This window comes from Candidozyma duobushaemuli, assembly GCF_002926085.2.
Source record: "Candidozyma duobushaemuli strain B09383 chromosome Unknown A_B09383, whole genome shotgun sequence".
Taxonomy (NCBI): domain Eukaryota; kingdom Fungi; phylum Ascomycota; class Pichiomycetes; order Serinales; family Metschnikowiaceae; genus Candidozyma; species Candidozyma duobushaemuli.
The window spans coordinates 1,555,462-1,576,267 of NW_020289901.1; the positions used below are offsets into that span (position 1 = coordinate 1,555,462).

The following is a 20,806-nucleotide window of genomic DNA, read 5'->3' on the forward strand; positions in this document are numbered from 1 at the left end:
GGTACCCTAGCGATATTCTTATCTCCATCCTCTTTTCATACTAGTCCTTTATTCACACCATGGCTTTCGATAGCAGTATTTTTGAGGAGTTTACCAAGTGGGTCGTTACTGAGATTGAACCCGGCTTCATCCATGTTCAATACAACAACCCAAAAACTCTCAATGCCTTCACTGAGGAAGATTGGAGAGCCTACCATTACATCCTTGAGTGGTTGGACTCTGATCCTGGTACCAACATCATCTTGTTGTCGTCTAAGGTCGAGAAGGCATTCTCTAGTGGCTTGAATTTGAAATCCGCCATGACCTTGATGAACGCCAAGGATGACTGGTCTTTTGAAAACAAGAAGAAGTTCATGTACAAGCACATCAAGGAGTTTCAAGACGCTGTTACCATACCCGCCAGAATGAGAACTCCTACAATTGCCCTCTTGAACGGTGTTTCTTACGGTTTGGCCTTGGACATTGCCTCCGCTTGTACCATCAGAATTGCCGTCGATGGTGTGAAGATGTCTATTAGAGAGATCAAGATCGGTATTGTTGCTGACATGGGCTCCTTGCAGAGAATGACCAACCTTGTCAACAACAAGTCCAGAATGAACCAGTTGGCATTGACCGGAGATACCTTCGGAGCTAAAGATGCCTACGAATTGGGCTTCGTGTCTGAAGTTGTTCCGGACTTGAAAACAGGTGTCGACCGTTGTATTGAATTGGGCCAGCTGATCAACAGCAACCCACAGTGGGCCATCAAGGGCACCAAGGACTCCATCCAGTACATGGTGAACGGTGGTAACCACGAGCAGGGATTGAAGGACATTGCCGAGTACAACTCCATCTACCTTGTGGGTGGCATAACGTCTGGTATGCCTTCAAAGCTTTAAGATATTTATATGAATACAACGAAATATATATACTATAGCTGGACCAAGGTGTTCACGGGCTCGTCACGTGCAGAACACCGTTGTAGAACTACAGCGAGGGTGCAAAAAATGTTGAAGCTCACAAGGACAATCTTAAGCCCTTCAGATCCAAATACCCAGCACATGATTCGGGGAGCTATAGGAAGCGCCCGTAAGACAGAACGTCTACGCAAGGATGTCTATCGTCTCTTCAATATCCACGCTGCTTGCAAAGCACAAGAAACTCATGATTCTCAACCAACAAAAACCTCCACCATTTCTAGCATCTTGGAAAATGCACCATCGAACGTATTCCTTGATCTGCTTCCGAAAAACCTTCTGAAACCGTTCATAATTGAAACTGGAGATGCTAGTAAAGAAGTCAAATCCAAGATAAATGATCTCCTAAAGCGTGGTCAATACAATCTCGTGTTGAACGCCTTGATCTCTTGGAGTGAAGCCCACACAGCCGACGAGTTTCAAGAACTCTTGAGCCCACGTGAGTTCTCCTATGTGATGGAGAAACTTGTAAATAGACAGGCGTGGGTCTATCGTGCTATGGGAACAGAAAATGTCATTAAAGACGACTACTCTCCACTAGCACCATTGGCATTAGAGGCGAAAGACTTCAGAAACGGTATAAGACGGATCTATTCCAATCTCCTCTTCGGGGCGATAAGTCACAACACATTTATCACAAGGACAAGCGAGGTTCCTTGGGCGACGTCCACTACGACTTGACAGTGCGAGACTTTGAAAACTTAATTCAGCTCGAGCTGCAAAACTGTAAGATGGATTTGGCATCCAAGTGGTATCAGCGATTTGAACAGAGGTATCCAGACAATGACCACTATCTGAGGATGTCCTACAACTTGTGGCTTCTTAGATTCTACGTCTACGGTAACGCAGAGTCGAGAAACTGGAAGGTGGACGGAACATTGACAAACAGAGGACGCAGAGATAGAAAGAGATCGATGTTCTTGTCTCATGCCCACTGGCTCGAACTTTTCAATGAGTTCGCCAAGAATCAGCATCTTATGCTGGGAAACTCGCAGTTTTCATTCGAGAAGTCTTCTATACTCGCTGTAATGGGTGCAATGTCACATTCTAAAGACAAGGCCCAGATTTGTAAATTCATAGAAGGGGTTTGGGGTATCGATGGCAAAGGCCGCTTACAGAAGAAGATTCCCAAGGACGACCCTCGTTATCCTGACGTTGATATATTGTCTACAATTGTTGTGTCTTTGATTTACAACGACCAAACAGTGAAGGCAATGATTTACTTGAATGCTTTCCAAGAACACTACAATATAGAGTTAGGCAAAGATTCAAAGCAATTATGGGATATGGTGTTCGACTGGGCCGAATTCCTTACTAGGTTTTCTGAGGAGCGTTCCCTCCAATTCTTCCTCAAAAATACCGACACAAAGGTCGGAGGAAAGCTTAACCCAAGTTTATCAAAGGCAAAGTCTTCTCCCAATTTCGATTACGAGGGCTTTTTGACTTTCCTCGCCGACTTGCAAAATCATAGAACAAGGCTCATGGACGAGCTCTGGACTTGCTACAAAGAAAGCGGTTCCGTTTTGTCTACAAGAGCTTATTTGTCTCGTTTTCTTGTGCTTCGTGATGCTAAAGATGAAAATGGGTTGTTCGAGTATCTCAAGGAGATTACATTGGAATTGCGCTTCCAGCTGTTGCCAGAGGATGCTTTCAATTATAAAATGCTGGTAAACTCGTCCAAACGTCTTCGGGTGTTATATGAGCGGGCAGTCAGGACTTTGATCGATTTCAAGGGAGAAGCCGGTGAACTCGAGCTTATCGAAGTTGTAGTTCGAAAGTGGGCTACAGATGCAGAAATGAAGACATCATTGGAAGATTATGCACTGGAGAACTACTCGAGGTTTGAAGCTAGGCGGAAGGAAAGAGAAGAGAGCAAGTTGATGAAGGAGCAAGAAGAAGAGGATGAGAAGTTTTTGGGCCTCATGGTATAGATAAACGTATAATGCATGGCACGGTAACGGAGTACGCGACTAAATGTCAGTATACTTACTTATCACCAATGGTAGTGTACAACACAAGTTGCCGCGTAATGAACACTGAGCGTCTTTTCCACGCATTCTATAACTATCTAAAAACACACTATGGCTGAGGGTATCGAGAAGCTTGCGGAAGTTCCTGTTGAGTTCTTCAAGGATGGATCCGCTTTTGTTAGAAAGTGTCAAAAGCCAACTCAAAAGGGTATGTATCAGATACAGTGGAAGGTCAAAAGGATATAAAGGTGTGAAGCCAAGACCACAACGATTGTTCAGAGCTCACTATCAAGTTTCATCATTATTTGCCGGTTTGGCCCTGATTCACAAACAAATACTAATCGTTTAGAGTACCTTAAGATTGTGAGAGCAGTCGGTGTTGGCTTCGTTATGATGGGGGTCGTTGGCTACGCCGTCAAATTGTTGCACATTCCTATCAGATACTTGATTGTTTAAGTCATATCTACCGGAGTACTTCAAAGCTTATTTCTTTAGCATATTGAACGATATTTCATCTGTTTCGTATTAATAAATTCAAGATACATCATGTGAGAAGACCAATGGGCAGTGTACCATGCTCGGGCTTGGTATGGAGCAACCCCTACCATCAAGGACTTTGCCAGTTATTGCCGCTATGTAATTTCAAAGCATTCACTTCCATACTTTCATTCTCTAGACCATTTTCGAAAATTATGTCACGTGATCAAACCGGAGCCTAGCACTTTTGCAGCAGATGCGATGGAGATGAGTTGGATCTAGATCACACATTTGGAACTCAATGCTGAGCAACGCTAACAACTTTGTTAGAAAGCTCGCTCATAATGATGCTGCAGTGAGACTGTCAGCTTTCGAGGCGCTCACCAAGTTTCTTAGGAATAGACTGATCAAGAAGCTTGACAGAATAGAACTTGAGAAGCTCTGGAAGGGTCTTTACTACTCCATGTGGTACTGTGACAAACCTATTCCCCAACAAGCCTTAGCCGGAAACATTGGTAAACTCTTCAGTGAAGTCATTCCCGAACCAAAATTGAAGGATTTCCACGAAGCCTTCTGGCTCATTATCTCGAAAGAGTGGCCCACCATAGATAAATGGAGAATCGACAAGTACTTGATGTTGATAAGAAGAGTGATTAGACATCAGCTTTTCCGTCTAGAGGCCAACAACTGGAGAAAGGATACCCTCAAGGATTTCATTGAGGTTTTGCAAACACTTCCGTTGAGTGATGATCCAAAGATGCCTAAGGCGCTCTCATACCACATCTGTGATCTTTTCCTCGATGAGATTGAGTATGTTATCTTCAAAGATTTAAGAGACTTTAATGAAGAGGAGAATGAAGAGGAGAAAGATGATGATGATGAAGACGACGAGGAAGATGAGAAAGAGAAAGATGAGGCCCATGAGAATGGCGATAAGGATGACAACGAAGATGAGACTGAAGAGTCAACTGAAAAGGACGACGAAAAGAAGAAAGAGATCCTCAAGAAGACTCCTCTTAAGAAGTTGCTCGTGCCATTTGAGGCAACTGCCAAGGATGCAAAGTTCAAGCCGTTGAGAGAGAAGTGCAAAGAGGTGCTTGCAGACGAGAGATTGCAAGAATGGGGCATCATCGACAAGGAAGACTCCGATGACTCAGACGAAGAAGAGTGGACTGGCTTTTAATTAGTCTACACACACATCATTGTAATATAGAAAATCAAACATTGTGCATCAGTACCTTGCGTATTTAGAATGGGTGCGAAACATCACCATCGATCGAGTACTACCTTTAGATCTGCCCCACTGAGGCAATGCCGCCCGCAGATAATCTGTACATCCCCAAGTTCATTCTGAATGTACCTTGGTACTACAATGAGCTACATGGGTCTGACGATGCTTTCAAGCATCAGCGGAAGGAACCTACAAGTGCCCCAGCTGAAGGTGGGCCTACAGCAGGCCAAGGTTTCGACGATAATGGCAAGACAGTAAATGCAGCCAATGACTTTGCTGCTAAAAGAGATCGCTGGCATGGTTATAATGCAAAGGAGTGGGACGAAATCTTTGCAAAGTGGGACTCGCTCAAGAAGTCTAAGAGACCGAAGCATACTGAAGAATCCGATAGTGATGACACAGACTATGAATTAGAGCTACAGGAGCTTGGGATCGAGCGGAAGGACTTCCAAAGAGGCTTTGTGGAAGACCCAATCGAAAAGTCCATCAGAGAAAGAAAGTATACACCAGCATATATTTTGGCGATCAACGCCAATGAGGGTGGAAAGATCAGAATAGGCAAGGATTCTACTCGTGGTATTGTGAACGATGAGTCAGACTTTGTGAAACAGCCTAGCAAGGAGGAAAAGGATTTCAATCGAATGCAACAGTTTGCATGGGAACAAAACAAACAGTACGAGCAAGAGAAGCTGAGAGAACTATATCAGAGACAGCTAGCGAATATGAGCAATCCTAATGCAGAAGCCGTCGATTACACAGTTCCAGTTGATCTAGGCTTCAGTGTTGAGGCGAGTCCTACATTGATGATGATGAAAAAGAAGGAGGAGGATAAAAAGAAGAAAGATGCAAGCGATAAGCGGAAAAAAAGCCTTCTTGACAGGTATGGGTAGCTTGTTAGTTTATATTGGCAAGTATAGTAACCCAATCTTTGGGTCTTACGTACACCTTGTCCTCGATCAAAAGTTCCAAGAAATGGCCGCAGGAGTTACGAATTATTTCCTCGAGAACGCTGGCATTACCCTGGCAAAGCTGCCCAAGCCTCGAGTCTTTCAACAAAGCGGTGAGGGTTATGCCCCCGTTGTTCTTGTCTATGCTCGATCGAAGCCCCTTGTTCTTTAGTATAAGATTATCCTCAAACAAACGTTCAAGACGACGTTTGATATGAATCTGATTAATCCTTCGATCCTGGGATTCTTCGATCTCTTTCGATGTCTCCAAGCTGAACTTGAGAAGGGCTTTTTGCGGAGCTTTGATCGCATCGGCTCTTAATGATTTGGGAGCCCGGCGAGGAGTGACGGAATGTGACAACAAACTTTCCTCACAAGACTCATCAAAGGTTCCTTCCAGGGTCGTTTTGGTGAACATCTCCTTCACTGGTTCAAACAATGTGGGAGCTGGTGGATTCTCGCTTAGGTGTTCATTCTTCATATGTGCTGCAATAGGCGGATTCATGATAGGACAGAACTGCAAATTGTTTATGTGAAATAATTCTTGTTCATTGCAGTTACCAGGAGCATTGCTTTCTTCGATCGAGGCGAGATCCTGTTTTGGGTAAGGAACCAAGTACGGGCTGGCACCGTAATCTGTGATACTATCAGGACTGGAATCAGCTTTCGTCGAAACTTCTCGACCTCTCGCCCGCAAGTTACCAAATAGACCCGAGAAACTAAACCAGCGACTGTCAGGATCTCCATAATGGGAGGACTTTGGTGGGTTATCCTCGAGATCTATCTCAACAAGATCCTTGATCTCTTTCCCCTTCCAGAGAGTTGTTGAAGCCAGACATGACAGCAACACGTTTTTGGACCTTGTGCCGCTGTAATAATAAGAATGAGAACAAGAATTTTGTGGTGACATTAAGAAAACTAGTTTAGCTTGTACAAATAGGATATGGGTGCAAAAGAGTTGCATTATGGTGCGCTCGCATCTAGCGCATATTCTATGAAATCACCTTCCTGAATTTTCTTTTATCAAGCGAAGAACTTCGAGCCCTTGAAGAAGTTCTTTCTCAGCAGTCTCGATATCTTCGTAATTGAGAGCTGAAATTGCAAACTTGGCGTGCTTTTGAGCTTGCGTTATTTGCTCTCCAGTATCCAAGATTGTTTTAAGATTCTCCTTTGTGATGGGCTTGTGGTGCTTGACATTATTCGTTGAGCCTGTTCGACTCGCTGGTTTTGGTGTGGATTTCTCTTCCTCGCGCTCCTCAGTAGGTTCTGGAGGGAATACCTTTATTGACGAGTCCTTGTTGATATGAGATAAATCATCATCAGGCAAAAATTTCGGAGCACCAGGCAACTTAACCTCTTCCTCATCAGCATTTGTCTCACTCTCCGGGTCGTACTTTGGGGCGCCAGGAAGATTGAAAGGAAGATCAGGCTCGTCCTTAGCCGAAGGACTTTGTGGAGCAGGAGACTTCGATGATGGCCCAAGCAGCTTTGAATTCTCTTCTTGCGGCTCCGACGATGGCTCTTTACCGACAATTGATGGAAGAACAGGAGACTGCTCATCCTCGTCAGCAGCCTTTGCTGTTTCATCTTCTTCTTCCTCCAACTTAGCAAGATCCTCATCTTCACCCTTAACTGGGAGCTCATCCTTTATCAATTTACTCAATTGATATTTCAACACCTTGGTTTTTTCTTTGATAAAGGTTATAAATTCCTCTCTGTCTTTGCACTTGCTGCCTGTAGTCTCAGCAAAGTCAAGTGAATCGTCACTGTCTCCTGTGAAAACCTTGAGGGAAGTCATGAAATTGATAGACGCTCTCAACTTGCTGGCAAGCGGAATCTTGTTAATTCCGTCATAATTGGACACGCCCTCGAGGGTGCTAAGGAACAACTTGAAGACGAAGGCAAACAGCACATTCAATGACAATTGTCGATTTGTGAGAATCTTGTGGAGGTCCTCGTCCTCAGTAGAGTTCTTGATCAACTCTGTATCTTCTAGCAAGGCTATGGTGAAAGCCTCCACTTCCTTATCAGTGGTATGGAGCTTGTTCGAGAGGATATGCTCAAGAACGTAGATCTTGCAATAATAACTCACGACAGGATTAACTGTCTGAAGCTCTGTAGCCCTTGCAATGAAGGGGGTGACATTGATGTCTTTCTTTATGGTAGCGGGCACGGAGTCAGGTTTGATTGACATGATGGTATGGTGTCTCGGTTACTACAGCCTTGTGCCACCCATGCAGTAAGGACCGCAGTAGTCAAATTTGGCTTGACCTTGCGAAACTCATGGGACAACACATCTACGCAGGTGGCTTGTTGATTTAGGAAAAACTTCCTGAAGCCATGAGTAAGTGAAGTGTAATAAATATTGAAGATATGTATGTACAAAGGTTTAGTGCAAGTCAGGCATCCTCATGATCTCCTTCTCGGGGTTCTCGGCGTCGGCTTGCAACAAAGAAAGGATCTTCAGATCCTTCCACTTGTCTGGCAAAGGGGTCACGTCATAGTTCTTGGTGGCCCAATAGTAAATGTCCCAATCAGGCTCATCCAACAACTTGTCATACTCGTCAAGCTCCTCGTAGTTGAACTTGTGCAAATGCTTCTTGGCAAACCTCGACAACAACAAGTCACTCTCCAAGATTCCTCTCTTTCTGGACTGGTAAGTCAAGCGAGCCCTCTTGACATCGATCGACTCTCCGGTTCTGACGATGGGGTCGATCCGGGCTGCCAACTCATTATACGAGGGGTTTTCCTTCCTCTTATATTCTGCGAGTCTCCTCGTTGAAGTCGAGACCAGGCGAAGAGTTCTTCTAAACATGTTAGTGTGGGCGGTAGAAAAGAGTGGTACCGATGTGGAGAAGGCGCTCATTCCATGTGTAGAATGTGCGCTCTCTTCCTGTCTACACCGCAGCACCTTAGTCCAACTAACCAGCGTTATTCTTTGAAAGAATGGGTAAAGCGGTGTCCAAGCTATCTAAAGACGAGCTCAAGCTGCTTCGAGAACGCACGCTTTTTGATAAGCGTGAATTGCAGCAATGGTATAAGGGCTATCTACGCGATTGTCCAAGTGGGCAACTATCGGAGGAGGAGTTTGCCAAGGTCTTTAAACAGTTCTTCCCCTTCGGTGATCCAACTGACTATTGCCATTACTTATTCCGTCTCTTTGACACGGATAACTCTAAGTTCATTGACTTCAAGGAGTTTATCGTGGCATTGTCGCTCACATCTAGAGGTGACGTGAATCAGAAACTCGAGTTCAGCTTCAAACTCTATGACCTCAACCGTGATGGAAAAGTCTACTACAAAGAAGCGCTCGCCATCACCTCAGCAATCTACAAAATGGTGGGTCCCATGGTCACCTTGCCCGAAGATGAAGGAACTCCGGAATTACGGGCCGCAAAGCTTTTTACGTTATCAGATAAGGATCCAAATACCGACTACTTGGATTTTAACGACTTCAAGCGCCTCGTGAAGAACGATCCTTCGTTGTTGAATTCGTTGAACGCTTACGAGGGTTTGGTTTGAGGAGGAGATTATGACACAAGTGCTTTTACGAGAAGCTTTCCCCTCTTATGATGTGCATTAGATATTTTCCATAATACAGTTCTTTAAAGGTTTCATTGCTGTCCTTCAACGGCTTCAAGCAAGCCATCAAGTAGTTCGTCAACCTCGTTAATATCCACACCGGTGCAGTAACTCACGACCTTCTTGAACTTTGCTGTCAAGGTACTGTAGTTGAGCAAATTCTCTAACTCCTTTTCTAAATCCTGATTGATCTCTTTGTAAGCCAGAAGCCGGGCTTGCAAAACTTCGGCTGACGGAAGTGTTTCCAACAACTCATCCGTGGACTCCACTTCCTCGTTGTTCGCAAGTTTATCATAGATGGGCTTGATAATAAAAGGTTCATCTGCATCGAAGTTGACAAAGTCCTGGTTCACAATATCGCTGGTGAACACATTTTCGTCCTTTTCATCATCTGGAAGCTTTTTCTTCAAGACTTGTAACTTTTCTGTGATGTTTGCCATTTGTAACTTCATAGTATCAACGAGAGACACTTTTTCAAGTACTTTTTTGGCAACAAATCTGTTGTTAGCTGTTAAAATAGTTGCTCCTCGAAGTTCTTGGTTAAGAGAATTGATTTCTCTCTTTTTATCATTGATAACTTTCAGATACTCATCATTGGCATTACTCATCAAATCTTGAATTGATTTGAAGATCTTCTCCGATTGTGAAAGCTGATCTGCATCATCTTTAGCGTCCGCACCATTACCCACTCGCTTTTCGGAAGTGCCCTCAGTTACATCCTCCATTTTTCCAACATCAGTGCAACCTCCGGTCTTTTCCCAAAATTCAATGCCTGTGTCAATGAGTTGCAAGAAGTACTCGTCTTCATCTGAAGACGCACCAAGACTTTCGAGGAAGGTCTTCGTTGCAGCGACCGATGATTTGTGATTTTCGTAGTTGTCACGCAACAGAATCACTTCTTTGACAGATTCAAAATCAGATGGTTTTACACCCACATTGTTGGCAACTTGGGTGTCAGCTTTTAGTTCGAGTAGGACGTGAATGAACCATTTGAGCTCGTGCTCACCCGCGAGATGAAGAGCTGTGTTCCCAGATTCTGAATCTTGAGCGTTGATAATTTTTGTGCAAAGATTATTAAGGTTCTTTTCCTTATCAACATTCTGTACCATCCAAGTTATTATCTTGGTGAGATAGAATTTTGAAGCATCAAAGTTTTTCGTCGCCAGGACGATGAGATGATGTAGAAAGGAATTGTGCTTATTGTCAAAAAGCCACAAATTAGGCCAGAGCCAGTTTTCGAGCATGCTAACAAAGTTGCCTTTCTCCATAGCATTCGTAACCAGAATTGCTGAGAGTAAAGGCGACTCACCATCGTTGTCACCGCGGATTGGGGAGTTTATGCCAAGCTCTATAAAAATTCCCACCAAGTTTGATGCTAATGTTGCCGCGTAGTGCAAGGCGGTCTTTCCTTGAGAGTCTAATGGTACATCCAAAATAGATGTCGTCAGGTGAAATCGTGTGGAGCACTTGTCAAATATGCTTTGAAACATGTTCTTAATGTCAGCAGAAGAGAGATCTGTCGAAAGCTCGCCATCATTCTTGAATATCTCGCTGAACTTGAGTTTCACTTCCAGTACAATGTCGACATCCTTCTCCTTGAATGTTGATGGGGGCAAGCAATAAGGTGCGTTTGTGTTCGACTCTGCAGCAGCTTTAACGAGAGATTGTGCTGCAGTTGATTGCGTTTTCCTTCTTTTTGTTGGTGACCCATCTAAAGCGTCGGTCATGTCCTCATCCGCGTTGCGTTTCACAGTGACCGCTGTGGACGATTCCGGCTTTTTGGGTAGCTTGTCACAGTCATGCACGTCAACAAGAAGTAAGCCCTTGACTATGTCGTAAATGCCATAGTTGAGCGAAAACAGAACTGCTTTATCATAAGGAATCCATATGCCACGCAATTGGGCGATTTCGTGGCTTCTCAAATCATTGTAAAGAACCTTGTCGTCCTCGCTGCCTCCTTGAAAATACTGAGGGTTGGTGAAAATATCATTTTCAAGGAAGCTGTCGACCCGTTCCTGGTCGAAGCGACCCAAGGAAACCAACACCTGTAGTATTTGAACAACATTCACATAAGAATCACAAACACGACGCAATATCTGAATTGATGATGAATCAATTTCAGGAGCTTGCACTTTCACATCAATTTCTATGAATTTTTGTCCCAGATAAACGGCAGAGTACACCTTTGAAGTACATGATGCCGAATCGGATGGTGATGAAAGTTTGATTAAAGGCTTCTGTAAATGAGTCCCGCTCAACTGGTTACTAATGGAATTGGCGGTATTATCACCAACATGTTGGGGCGACTCCATTTTTGTGGTATCTGTCTTTAACGTGTGGAACTGGACTAACGAAACAAGTTGAGATAAAGTGCTTTGAGCTTTCCAATTTGGGACAATTTGCACGGCATGGATAGACGTGTTACACCCGTGCCTCACTACAAACACACCATAGAAGAAATGGTTTATCTTTCAATGTAGTATTTTGATTTCAGTAAATCTTTTCCTTGCAATTCTAGGACTGACATATACTCGAAGAGTTCATGGATTTTTGTGTTGTCCTGAATAATCATTCTTTGAAGTACACATGAACCTGACGCGAGAATCGTAAGGTAGGTTCGGCTTCAGAGCGTTCCGTACTGCTAGACATGACGGTTCGATCAATATACAGAAAAAAGTGACTTCCGAATTCAGTATGTAATTAATTGAAATAACTTTAATGGTGTAAGTTGATTTTAGTACGAATTATCATGTATTTGCAATAATGGGGGTGTGGCTGCGAAAATTCAAAAACTGAGAAAATAAAGCCGGAACCTAAGACTATGAACCTTTAAAAGTCAATGAGTTGCACCAGTTTTTTTTTTATTAGTTTGAAGAAATGAAATCTTTGATATTGAAAACATTCAAAGCTAATTGAACGCTTGAGTAGCCCCCTGCCTCTGGAGCAGCTCCAATAAGAAGAATCCCATACTGGATCAAGCCATTGTGAGGAGGTCGAGGGACGCAATCAACAGGCCATTATTAGGCTTGGAAGCATATTATACTCCCGTCGCTTCCTATGTTTGGATCCCTGGTTAAACATTTGGCTTATACTGTACAATTCTATGATACTCCACAGTGCGCGGCTCGAAGACCTCATCACCTAGTCAAGCCAAAACTTGAAGCAGCCTCGGAGTAGAGAATGGATTACTCAGAGCGAGTGAACTCTAAAAAGGGTGCTGGAGGGGTTGCAGATGCAACCGAAGCCAACGTCCATACCAAGAGACGGATCAAAGAGCTTTTGACATCCCAGGTCTTGGATCTCGAGAACGATCCATATGTCTTCAGAAACCACGTAGGCATTTTAGAATGCCGACTTTGCCTCACCACCCACACAAATGAGGCATCATACATCTCGCATCTCAGCGGGAGAAAGCATGCTTTGAATCTAGAAAGGAGACGAATCCTTGATGAAAAGCAGAACAGACAGGGTAAAGCCGAGGGCAATGTTGTTTCAATCAACAACATACTGAAGAGATCATGGAATAGCATAGGGAAGCCCCCTTTCAAAACGACGAAAATCAGAGATCAAGAATCTCTTCGTATGGGGTTATTAGTACAGGTACAGGTTCCTCGTATCACAGTCAAAGAGCCCTTCTTCAGACTCATGTCCGGATATGAACTTTCGGACAAAAATCAAAATGTATCCAAGTCCTTTTTACAAAGACACAAGACTGACTATGAGGATGATGAAGACATTCAGCCTCTGAAATGGCAATACCTAGTTATCTCCGCAGAGCCTTATGACAATATATGCGTTGCTATCCCAGCACAACAAGAGATAGAAAAGCCGTCAGGAACAGATCAAATGTCGAAATCCTACTGGTGGTTTTGGGACGATGACTCCAAAGAGTATTTCATACAGTTTCTCTTCAAGTCGAGCAAGAAAGCCCGATGAACGCTCAACAAGACTCCAATTTGGAGCCTTTGCAACACTTATTCTTGCTTGACAAGCTGGTTCTGAAGCTCTGAAAGCATGCCTTGTTCCCGTACATCTAGAATGTTCACCATGACTAGTTCCTGCATTCGAGCCTCAACCCCAGAATCGGTACTACTTTTCAGCAGCGTCATACCCTCAAAACCCTATTCCTCATGACTCAGAAGGAACACAGGGAACAGTGCAGCTTCTTGCTAAGATGCGAAGAGGCATACAACTTGGTACAAGACTTCCTTAACGACTCTTCACCCCATGGTGCGATCTCTCCCAGAGCAAAGGGGTACACCTACCGGCCTCAGCGCCGTCAGGTTGTAAAAGAGAAAGTGAAGAAGTCGCTTGAGGTGCTAAAGTCTTTTATAGAGAGACATAGGTATGTTTTATTGGTGGGCGAATTTTTGAATATTTCTAACATTTCAGCATTGAAGAAATAGCAATATCGTATAATGGTGGTAAGGACTGTTTGGTCATGCTCATATTGCTTTTAGCCACAATTCATAAGCGGTTTCTGTCGGAGACTAACACAAACCCTTCTTTGAATCTACTCCCCAAAAATTATAGACTTGACTCGATTTACATCAATTCCGAGGAGCCATTTCCCGAAGTTCTGGAATTCATTAACGAGTCTACAGAATTCTACAGTCTCAATCCATTTACCATAAAATCATCATTGAAGGAGGGATTCCAACTCTATTTGAATGAAAAGCCTACCATTAAAAGTATCGTCGTTGGTATCAGGTATGCCGACCCGTACGGTTCCATGTTGCAATACGAACAAGAGACCGATCACGACTGGCCTAAGTTTCTCCGTGTTCATCCAATTTTGCATTGGCATTACGTTGACATCTGGGATTTCATCATAGGCTGCGATTTGGAATATTGTCTGCTTTACGACAAAGGTTATACCTCGATTGGCGGTGTGGACACAACTTCGCCAAACGAATTCCTCAAAATTGGTCCTGATTTCCTTCCAGCTTACATGCTAGAAGAATACGCAGATGAGAGGGAGCGTTTAGGCCGGGATAAAAAGACATAGACACTCATAAAGACACACTCAGCTCAGAGTGACCGAATAGAATGATAAAGAGCGTTCTCGTAGGCTAACTAGCTTTGTTACCCGTTGACTGATAAAGGACTTCCTCGAAATACTTTCTGGAGTGTGGTCCAACACCAATCTCTCCTAGTGCTAACTCCGCGCTGGTTGTATCTGCCGAAAGAGGGGCATTTCCTCTACCTTCTTGCTGCATTTTGAGAGACTTAAGTTTGAGTTGTAACTCAACCTCCTTTCGGTTATTCTCGTCAATGAGATTTTGCAAATATTGAATGTACTCAACAGACTTTGTCAAAATCTGACCCTTATTGGGTTTTCCGTCCTTGGTGCCCGTGCTTTTCGTACCGCCGTCATCTTCGTCCCTTGCTGCTGTTTCTTGAAAGTAGACGGGAGGCACAAGGCTTAGCAATTCTTGGATTTTTTCATTTATGTTGTCTCTGCGTTTTCTTTCGTTCCCTTGATCGTCCTCGTCGTCATCCTCGTTCTTAACATGGATGGCGGAATTCCTCCTCGACAGAGGCTTCTGGATTCCACCTGTGCTTCCTCCACCCTGAAAGGATTGAGATAGCTGTTTCTTTATATCCGATGACCTGCTGAGCAATTCGTTGGCATTGACCGGAGAGCCAGCTTCTTTGTGAATGTTAATATTGGGAACCTTGTATTGGGACAGGCCGGGGACATCGACCCTGGATTGAGATACGAGTCTTGACCCGTGTAATTTCTTTGATATCCTCCAAATTCTGCCATGATATGATCGTTCAGTGGTCTGCTGAATTGCTTATAAAAATATAACTGTGCGTATTGTTACATAATAATTATAAACATCATAGCGACACCCGTACCGCAAGCTAGTATATTATGAGAGGCTTGAAGAAAGTATTCTATATACGAAATTATTATATGACTTTGAGCTGAGAGGCTAGTTTGTGAAGATTCCTCTCAAGGTTTTTTACTCTCTTATCGTCTTCCCTCAGCCAGAACAGTGACAGGTCGGAGAACCCTAACTTTATCAGATGATATCTCACAATAATTTCCTTAAGAACTCTGAATGTGTTAAGGTTGCCGACAAATCCGTTATTCTTCATCTCGAGAAATGTCATTTCAATCTCTTGCAAGCTCAGTTTGCCATAGTATGCCCAAAAAAGCTTGAGCACCTCGTTATAAGTATCTTGATTACAGACCATGGTATATACATCGAGGTCTCTTTTCAACGAATTAAACAATGTGAGGGCGAGCTGGCCGTCATAAAACTTCGTGATGAGAGTCTTCAAGATGTAGTTGAACAACAATGGCAAAGTGTACGCATTGAGAACCGGTTCAAGCGGCAGTTCCTCGTTTTTAAGCTTTACTTCTTGACTCAACTTGGTAAATCTATCAGTAAAATCATGCAAAGCTTCACCCTTCTTCATGGTTAAAAAGAACTCTCTCTGACGCGAGCGACTCCCTTTGAACCTTTGGATTACACCCTTTAAGAAGTCAAGATAGCTATCTCTCAGATCAAAGGTCAGCAATGCAGTATAGGTAGGCTTTAAAGCGTCATCAAAATGCAAAAAGATGCGGTCAATGGTGTCTTGAGTCAATTTATTACCTTGCGAGGGCCTCATAGCTCGAGAAATGTGGCGATCAAGTTCTATGCTCTTATTACTCATAGCTTCCCGAAGATTCCATAGTAGATTTGAATGAGATGATTTTTTTTTTTCCTTGGAGGGTTCTTTCTGCGAGTATGTTTTAAAGATGTTCATGAAAAGCTCTTTCTCCTTCTGGACAATATTGGGGTCTTCGGCTTTTTTGTCCAGTACCAGTGTTTCATCTGTCATGTCAATATCCATACTGGTGCCTTGATATAGCTCTTGTTTCTCGGATGTCTGACCTCGAGATATGTTAGCGAAGATCTTGTCCATCTCCGTCTTGGTTTCAGGTGAGGGTTGCTTGGGATCTAGAATGATGTCTTTGAAGATGTCATCAAAAGAGTCGTCATTGCGGTTCTCTTTCGAATCTACTTCTTTCACCAAATCATTGAACAATTGATTATCTTGTGGATCTCTCGCCTCACTGACGGTGTGACGGGTACCAAGGGTGTCTTTCCAACTGCTGTTATACCTGATGCAATTAGCTCTGTTGAGGCTGAGATGTAACACTCTATTTCGAGCAGGGAGTAGAATTTTACTATAAAGAAGCATTATCGTATATCTCTATTGCGGCTGGTATTCACCTTTCCAGCTCGAGCGATGGTGATGCGCGACATCGGGTGCAAAACCACCCACCATCAAGTTTCCCTATATGCACGAGATTATAAGGTAGGTTCCAAGACAACCAAGTCGGGCTCTTCAGGAGCCACAGGAGGCTCTTTAGCCATTTTAGACTCACGTTGAAGATTGACTATATTGTAAACTCCGCGTTCCTTGGTTGTCTCAAGCTGAAGGTTATCTCTCGAAGGACACAATAACTCCTCGTATTGAGGATGATCTAGGGCCCACTCGTCGCCCAATCTATTGCACAAGTAAGCTGCCACATCGTCACAGTAGCCCAAGAAACTGATGTCAAAATTGCAATGGTGGATAGGATCCCTGTTGATGAGAATCTGCGGAACATCAGCAGGTACTTTGTCGACAATATCGGCCACCGGGGCCACCTTAAGTGATGTGCCTATGCTGATGATCAAATCGCATTCCTTAAGATCCTGATTTATACTGTCATGGAAAGCCCTTGGAAGGGCTCTCCAAAAAATGTAATATTAGGTTTCATAACACCATAGCTTTCTTCAACGTAAGAATCGTCTCTATTCATAAGTTTCTCTCTAGCCTTGGCACAATTTGGGCAGTATGCTATCTCTTTATTGCGCATAATGGGATAGAGAGCTTCGCCAGGAACTTGGTAGCCACAGGTAACACATGTGGCGAATGCAAACGAGCCATGACATTGAATCATTTTGTCGTGACGTATACCGGCGTTTGCTTCCAAGTTATCGATATTTTGGGTATAATTTCGCAAGAGTTTCCCCTTGTCCTGTAATAATCTAATGAACTTGTGCAACGGGGCATAAATGTTGTCTGGAGGTAAGATCATATGTGCGATGGAGTAAAAGATAGACGGGTCGGTGTGGAATATTTCCAAGTCGAATACCTCTTGCGGATCTGTAAGCCCCATATGGGAAATTCTAGAATAGAAACCCTTTGACGATCTAAAATCGGGATACCCAAGCTGGTGGAGATACCAGCACCAGTTATAACAAGCACCTTTTGAGCGGACTTGATCTTGTTCAAGGCGTCCTCAACTCTATAGAAATTGTCTAAACGTGATCGCAACTGACGAACACGTTTCATTGCTAAATGAAGAAGTTTGATAAGTTGAAGAAGGTTCTCACCTTTTTCAAAAGGGGGCAAGTTCCTTGGGTTGAAGCCTAGTTTGAGAATCAACTTGTAGATTTCGTCACTCAGCGCCGTAGGCGGAAGATATTCCTCGAGGAACGCCATAATACCTTTCGTTTTCAAAAACTTCCGTGTCTCGTAAATTGTTCGTTTCATTGCAAGTTGATCTGTAGTTAAGCCGTTGCCGTTCTCCTGTCCATTGGATGGGAGGTCACCAGCGCTGAGTTCATCTAGATCCAGGGAGTTTACGCTCTGACCCGTGATTTCGGATGACTCCGAAAGTGCTGGCGAAGTGCTCTTGTCATCGTACGCTTCTGCCGCTGGAACCTGCTCTGGAACCGGACTCTCGGAGTCCGACTCTTGAAAAGGCTTTTGAAACGGAGGAATAACAACCTCCAGAGGTTGTGGCTGAGGCGGCAGAGGGTCTAATTTTTGCCGTTTCGACACATGCTGAAGCTCCAGATCCGAATCGGAATCTAGAAGCACGACCTCCAGGTCTTTGGTGGAGCCCATATTAGCGTGGATCGATGCCTTTGTTTCTCTAGAATGTAGTATGCTTACGCCGTGTGCAGAGATGGTGCTCACCGCGGTCCACCCAGATTCGGGCTCTTCAGAGAAGTGCAATGAGCAATTCCTCAGAAATTTGATGATTTTTTCTATTACGAAAAGTGCTTAATGTAGAGTTTGGACATCCACGTCGAAGCATACCAGGGGTACGCGGGTGTTTCACATGGTGCATCACGAGAATCAGTGAGACATGGGAACGTGGTATAAGATCTATTCGAGTAGATTTCGAGCTAACAGAAATTAGAAGAGGGTACAATTGGGTTTTGTTTGCTCCTTCTTTCAAGTTTCACGTTAACTTAGGATCTTCGAGCTCTACTAACCTAATATTTGGCCAGAGGGGATGATCCCACCAAACCCTAGTTGCACTGAGGAAAGGTTTAGCTTTAGGGATGTCTACTCTTCAGTGAAAAATAAGCCCACCTCTGTTCAGGCTGTGTCACTGTGGAATGTGTCAAAATACACGCACTGTGCATCTTTCCCATATTCAATCACCTGTAACTCAATTAATCGCTACAGCGACGGAATGCCCAAATACCAAAAGAACAATTCCGTTACATTAAAAGCACGCAGATCTTTATCATCCCACAGACCGATATTACGACTTCTCAGCGTCTAGGCCATAGGTTGGCCCACTGCCTCCGCGAAATGGCTGCAAACGAGCATATGCGTCTTGTCTATACCAAAAAACCCATTCAGCCTTCTAACCTGGACAAGTCCCCTGAATAGAAGACCCTCTACAATGGATCGTGCGAGGTGCTGATACCAAGTCTCGAACCCAAGTCACTTTTTGGCATCTGCGTTGTGACACGAACCGAATTTTATACTCGCTTCTTCAACAAACAAAATTCATGGCCAATTGCACTAATTCCTCGATTTCCTTGCCGATCTAACTGTCTGCATTTTTTTTGACTTTACCCGGTGAGCGTGGACTCTAGGGCGACACGCACTGCCCGGTAACTTTTTTTTTTTCGCGGTGAACAAAATCGCTCTCCAGCGTGTCTCTCTTTCTAACTTTCAATTGAATCATGTTGTCTGGTGTCGAGTTCATCAAGACCCCCGAGGCAAAGCCACAACCTCCAGCTTCGGATGCAAGCGGAATTCTTACCACGGATTCCCCTGCCATTCACAATGCTCCATTGCCAGCTGATGGTCCAGGTAGCAGAAACTTCAGCAACACCGCCATGATCGCCCTCTTGGTGGGTATTCCATGGTTGGTGGTGAGAAAATTGGGCCTTGGCTTCAAGACCTGGTTATTCTTCGCCCTTTTGTTGGCAATCCCTATCTTGATGGCCTACTGGACCCTTTTGTCCACCTTCAGTCCTCGTCTTAACGAGAAGGTCAAGTACCCAGGCAAGCCAATCTCCCACTATTTGGAATTCCACACTCCAGAATTGAAGGCCAAGTACATCGACTCGAACGGTGGCAAAGGTACCAAGATCCCAATGGAGACTTTCCACGAGTTGTACTTTGAGGGTAAGGTGTCGTTCAAGGGTGACGCCTTGGACATCATGGAGTACAGACACGACTGGGCCAACTTCCGCTTCACTTTGTCTCTTTACCGTTTCTTCTTGTTGGGAATGATCCCTGAAGTTATCATGCACTCGCAATCTCAGGATGAAGAGCAGGTTAGAGATCACTACGACAGAGGTGACGACTTCTACACCTGGTTCTTGGGTCCTCGTATGATCTACACCTCGGGTCTTATCTCTGACATCACCAAGGAGGAGAGCTTGGAGGAATTGCAAGACAACAAGTTGAACGTTGTTGCTTCCAAGATTCAATTGCAGAAGAACGACCACGTCTTGGACTTGGGTTGTGGCTGGGGTACCTGGGCTGCTTTTGGTTCCTCCCAATTCGGCTCTAAGATCACCGGTATTACCTTGGGTAAGAACCAGACCAAGTGGGGCAACCAGCTCTTGTCCGACTACGGTGTGTCTCCAGATCAATCGAGAATTGTGTGCTGCGACTACAGAGATGCTCCTAAGTCCGAGAAGCCAAGTGGTAAGTACGACAAGATCACCTGTCTTGAGATGGCTGAGCACGTTGGTATCAGAAGATTCGGTGCCTTCTTGGCTCAGGTTTACGACTCTTTGGAAGATGACGGTCTTTTCTTCTTGCAGTACGCTGGCTTGAGAAAGTCATGGCAATACGAGGACTTGGTTTGGGGTTTGTTCATGAACAAGTACATTTTCCCAGGTGCTGACGCGTCGACCCCTGTTGCTTTCGTTGTTGGTGCTTTAGAGAATGCTGGCTTTGAGATTGTCTCCGTCGAGAACGTTGGTGTCTCCTACTCTGCTACTTTGTGGAGATGGTACAGAAACTGGATGGGCAATAAGGACAATGTGATCAACAAGTACGGTATCAAGTGGTTCAGAATCTGGGAGTACTTCTTGTCTTCCTCCACCATCACTGCCAGACAGGGCGGTGCCGCGTGCTTCCAGTTCGTCTTGAGAAAGAACCTCAACTCCTACCACAGAGTCAATTACGTCCCAGCTCAGCATGGCGTCATCACGCCATCTAAGGAGGGCATCAAGTGGGCCAAGCAGTAAATAAAAACCGCAATTGACTAACTCCCTTACATGAGCACTGTAGCTGTACGTGTACCAGAACCGGTGAGACCGATTCGAAAAGTGCATGCACAAGAGCGTTTCCTCGGGAAAAAGGCCGGGGCAGGTGAGGATATAG

General features: G+C 44.3%; 14 protein-coding genes across 14 annotated transcripts; 9 read left to right on the forward strand and 5 right to left on the reverse strand. All coding sequences in view use genetic code 12, as the record gives it.

Moving 5' to 3' along the window:
* Nucleotides 1–59: 59 nt before the first annotated feature.
* CXQ87_000703 (uncharacterized protein) lies at nt 60–878 on the forward strand (the record flags this gene model as incomplete). The annotated part of the gene is made up of 1 exon (XM_025479272.1): nt 60–878. The coding sequence occupies one exon, from the start codon at nt 60–62 to the stop codon at nt 876–878; it is 819 nt and encodes a 272-aa protein (XP_025338745.1).
* Nucleotides 879–986: 108 nt separating this feature from the next.
* CXQ87_000704 (uncharacterized protein) lies at nt 987–2,887 on the forward strand (the record flags this gene model as incomplete). Its single annotated transcript, XM_025479273.1, has 2 exons — nt 987–1,533; nt 1,608–2,887. 2 exons carry the CDS (start codon nt 987–989, stop codon nt 2,885–2,887), a joined length of 1,827 nt encoding a protein of 608 aa, XP_025338746.1.
* Nucleotides 2,888–3,037: 150 nt separating this feature from the next.
* CXQ87_000705 (translocon subunit) lies at nt 3,038–3,382 on the forward strand (the record flags this gene model as incomplete). Its single annotated transcript, XM_025479274.1, has 2 exons — nt 3,038–3,157; nt 3,188–3,382. 2 exons carry the CDS (start codon nt 3,038–3,040, stop codon nt 3,380–3,382), a joined length of 315 nt encoding a protein of 104 aa, XP_025338747.1.
* Nucleotides 3,383–3,704: 322 nt separating this feature from the next.
* On the forward strand, nt 3,705–4,586 carry CXQ87_000706 (uncharacterized protein; the record flags this gene model as incomplete). Its single annotated transcript, XM_025479275.1, has 1 exon — nt 3,705–4,586. The coding sequence occupies one exon, from the start codon at nt 3,705–3,707 to the stop codon at nt 4,584–4,586; it is 882 nt and encodes a 293-aa protein (XP_025338748.1).
* Nucleotides 4,587–4,714: 128 nt separating this feature from the next.
* Nucleotides 4,715–5,524, forward strand: SLU7 (mRNA splicing protein; the record flags this gene model as incomplete). Its single annotated transcript, XM_025479276.1, has 1 exon — nt 4,715–5,524. The coding sequence occupies one exon, from the start codon at nt 4,715–4,717 to the stop codon at nt 5,522–5,524; it is 810 nt and encodes a 269-aa protein (XP_025338749.1).
* Nucleotides 5,525–5,626: 102 nt separating this feature from the next.
* On the reverse strand, nt 5,627–7,775 carry CXQ87_000708 (uncharacterized protein; the record flags this gene model as incomplete). Its single annotated transcript, XM_025479277.1, has 3 exons — nt 5,627–5,663; nt 5,689–6,392; nt 6,618–7,775. 3 exons carry the CDS (start codon nt 7,773–7,775, stop codon nt 5,627–5,629), a joined length of 1,899 nt encoding a protein of 632 aa, XP_025338750.1.
* Nucleotides 7,776–7,970: 195 nt separating this feature from the next.
* Nucleotides 7,971–8,396, reverse strand: CXQ87_000709 (succinate dehydrogenase assembly factor; the record flags this gene model as incomplete). Its single annotated transcript, XM_025479278.1, has 1 exon — nt 7,971–8,396. One exon carries the CDS (start codon nt 8,394–8,396, stop codon nt 7,971–7,973), a length of 426 nt encoding a protein of 141 aa, XP_025338751.1.
* Nucleotides 8,397–8,527: 131 nt separating this feature from the next.
* On the forward strand, nt 8,528–9,103 carry CXQ87_000710 (frequenin; the record flags this gene model as incomplete). Its single annotated transcript, XM_025479279.1, has 1 exon — nt 8,528–9,103. The coding sequence occupies one exon, from the start codon at nt 8,528–8,530 to the stop codon at nt 9,101–9,103; it is 576 nt and encodes a 191-aa protein (XP_025338752.1).
* Nucleotides 9,104–9,195: 92 nt separating this feature from the next.
* On the reverse strand, nt 9,196–11,475 carry SWI6 (transcriptional regulator; the record flags this gene model as incomplete). Its single annotated transcript, XM_025479280.1, has 1 exon — nt 9,196–11,475. One exon carries the CDS (start codon nt 11,473–11,475, stop codon nt 9,196–9,198), a length of 2,280 nt encoding a protein of 759 aa, XP_025338753.1.
* An 868-nt stretch (nt 11,476–12,343) lies between these two features.
* On the forward strand, nt 12,344–13,099 carry CXQ87_000712 (uncharacterized protein; the record flags this gene model as incomplete). Its single annotated transcript, XM_025479281.1, has 1 exon — nt 12,344–13,099. The coding sequence occupies one exon, from the start codon at nt 12,344–12,346 to the stop codon at nt 13,097–13,099; it is 756 nt and encodes a 251-aa protein (XP_025338754.1).
* Nucleotides 13,100–13,604: 505 nt separating this feature from the next.
* Nucleotides 13,605–14,171, forward strand: FAD1 (FMN adenylyltransferase; the record flags this gene model as incomplete). The annotated part of the gene is made up of 1 exon (XM_025479282.1): nt 13,605–14,171. The coding sequence occupies one exon, from the start codon at nt 13,605–13,607 to the stop codon at nt 14,169–14,171; it is 567 nt and encodes a 188-aa protein (XP_025338755.1).
* Nucleotides 14,172–14,235: 64 nt separating this feature from the next.
* On the reverse strand, nt 14,236–16,366 carry RTG1 (Rtg1p; the record flags this gene model as incomplete). Its single annotated transcript, XM_025479283.1, has 2 exons — nt 14,236–14,841; nt 15,140–16,366. The coding sequence occupies 2 exons, from the start codon at nt 16,364–16,366 to the stop codon at nt 14,236–14,238; spliced, it is 1,833 nt and encodes a 610-aa protein (XP_025338756.1).
* Nucleotides 16,367–16,476: 110 nt separating this feature from the next.
* Nucleotides 16,477–18,067, reverse strand: HST1 (histone deacetylase; the record flags this gene model as incomplete). Its single annotated transcript, XM_025479284.1, has 3 exons — nt 16,477–16,866; nt 16,935–17,311; nt 17,383–18,067. 3 exons carry the CDS (start codon nt 18,065–18,067, stop codon nt 16,477–16,479), a joined length of 1,452 nt encoding a protein of 483 aa, XP_025338757.1.
* A 1,079-nt stretch (nt 18,068–19,146) lies between these two features.
* Nucleotides 19,147–20,670, forward strand: MTS1 (Mts1p; the record flags this gene model as incomplete). The annotated part of the gene is made up of 1 exon (XM_025479285.1): nt 19,147–20,670. The coding sequence occupies one exon, from the start codon at nt 19,147–19,149 to the stop codon at nt 20,668–20,670; it is 1,524 nt and encodes a 507-aa protein (XP_025338758.1).
* Between the last annotated feature and the right edge of the window lie 136 nt (nt 20,671–20,806).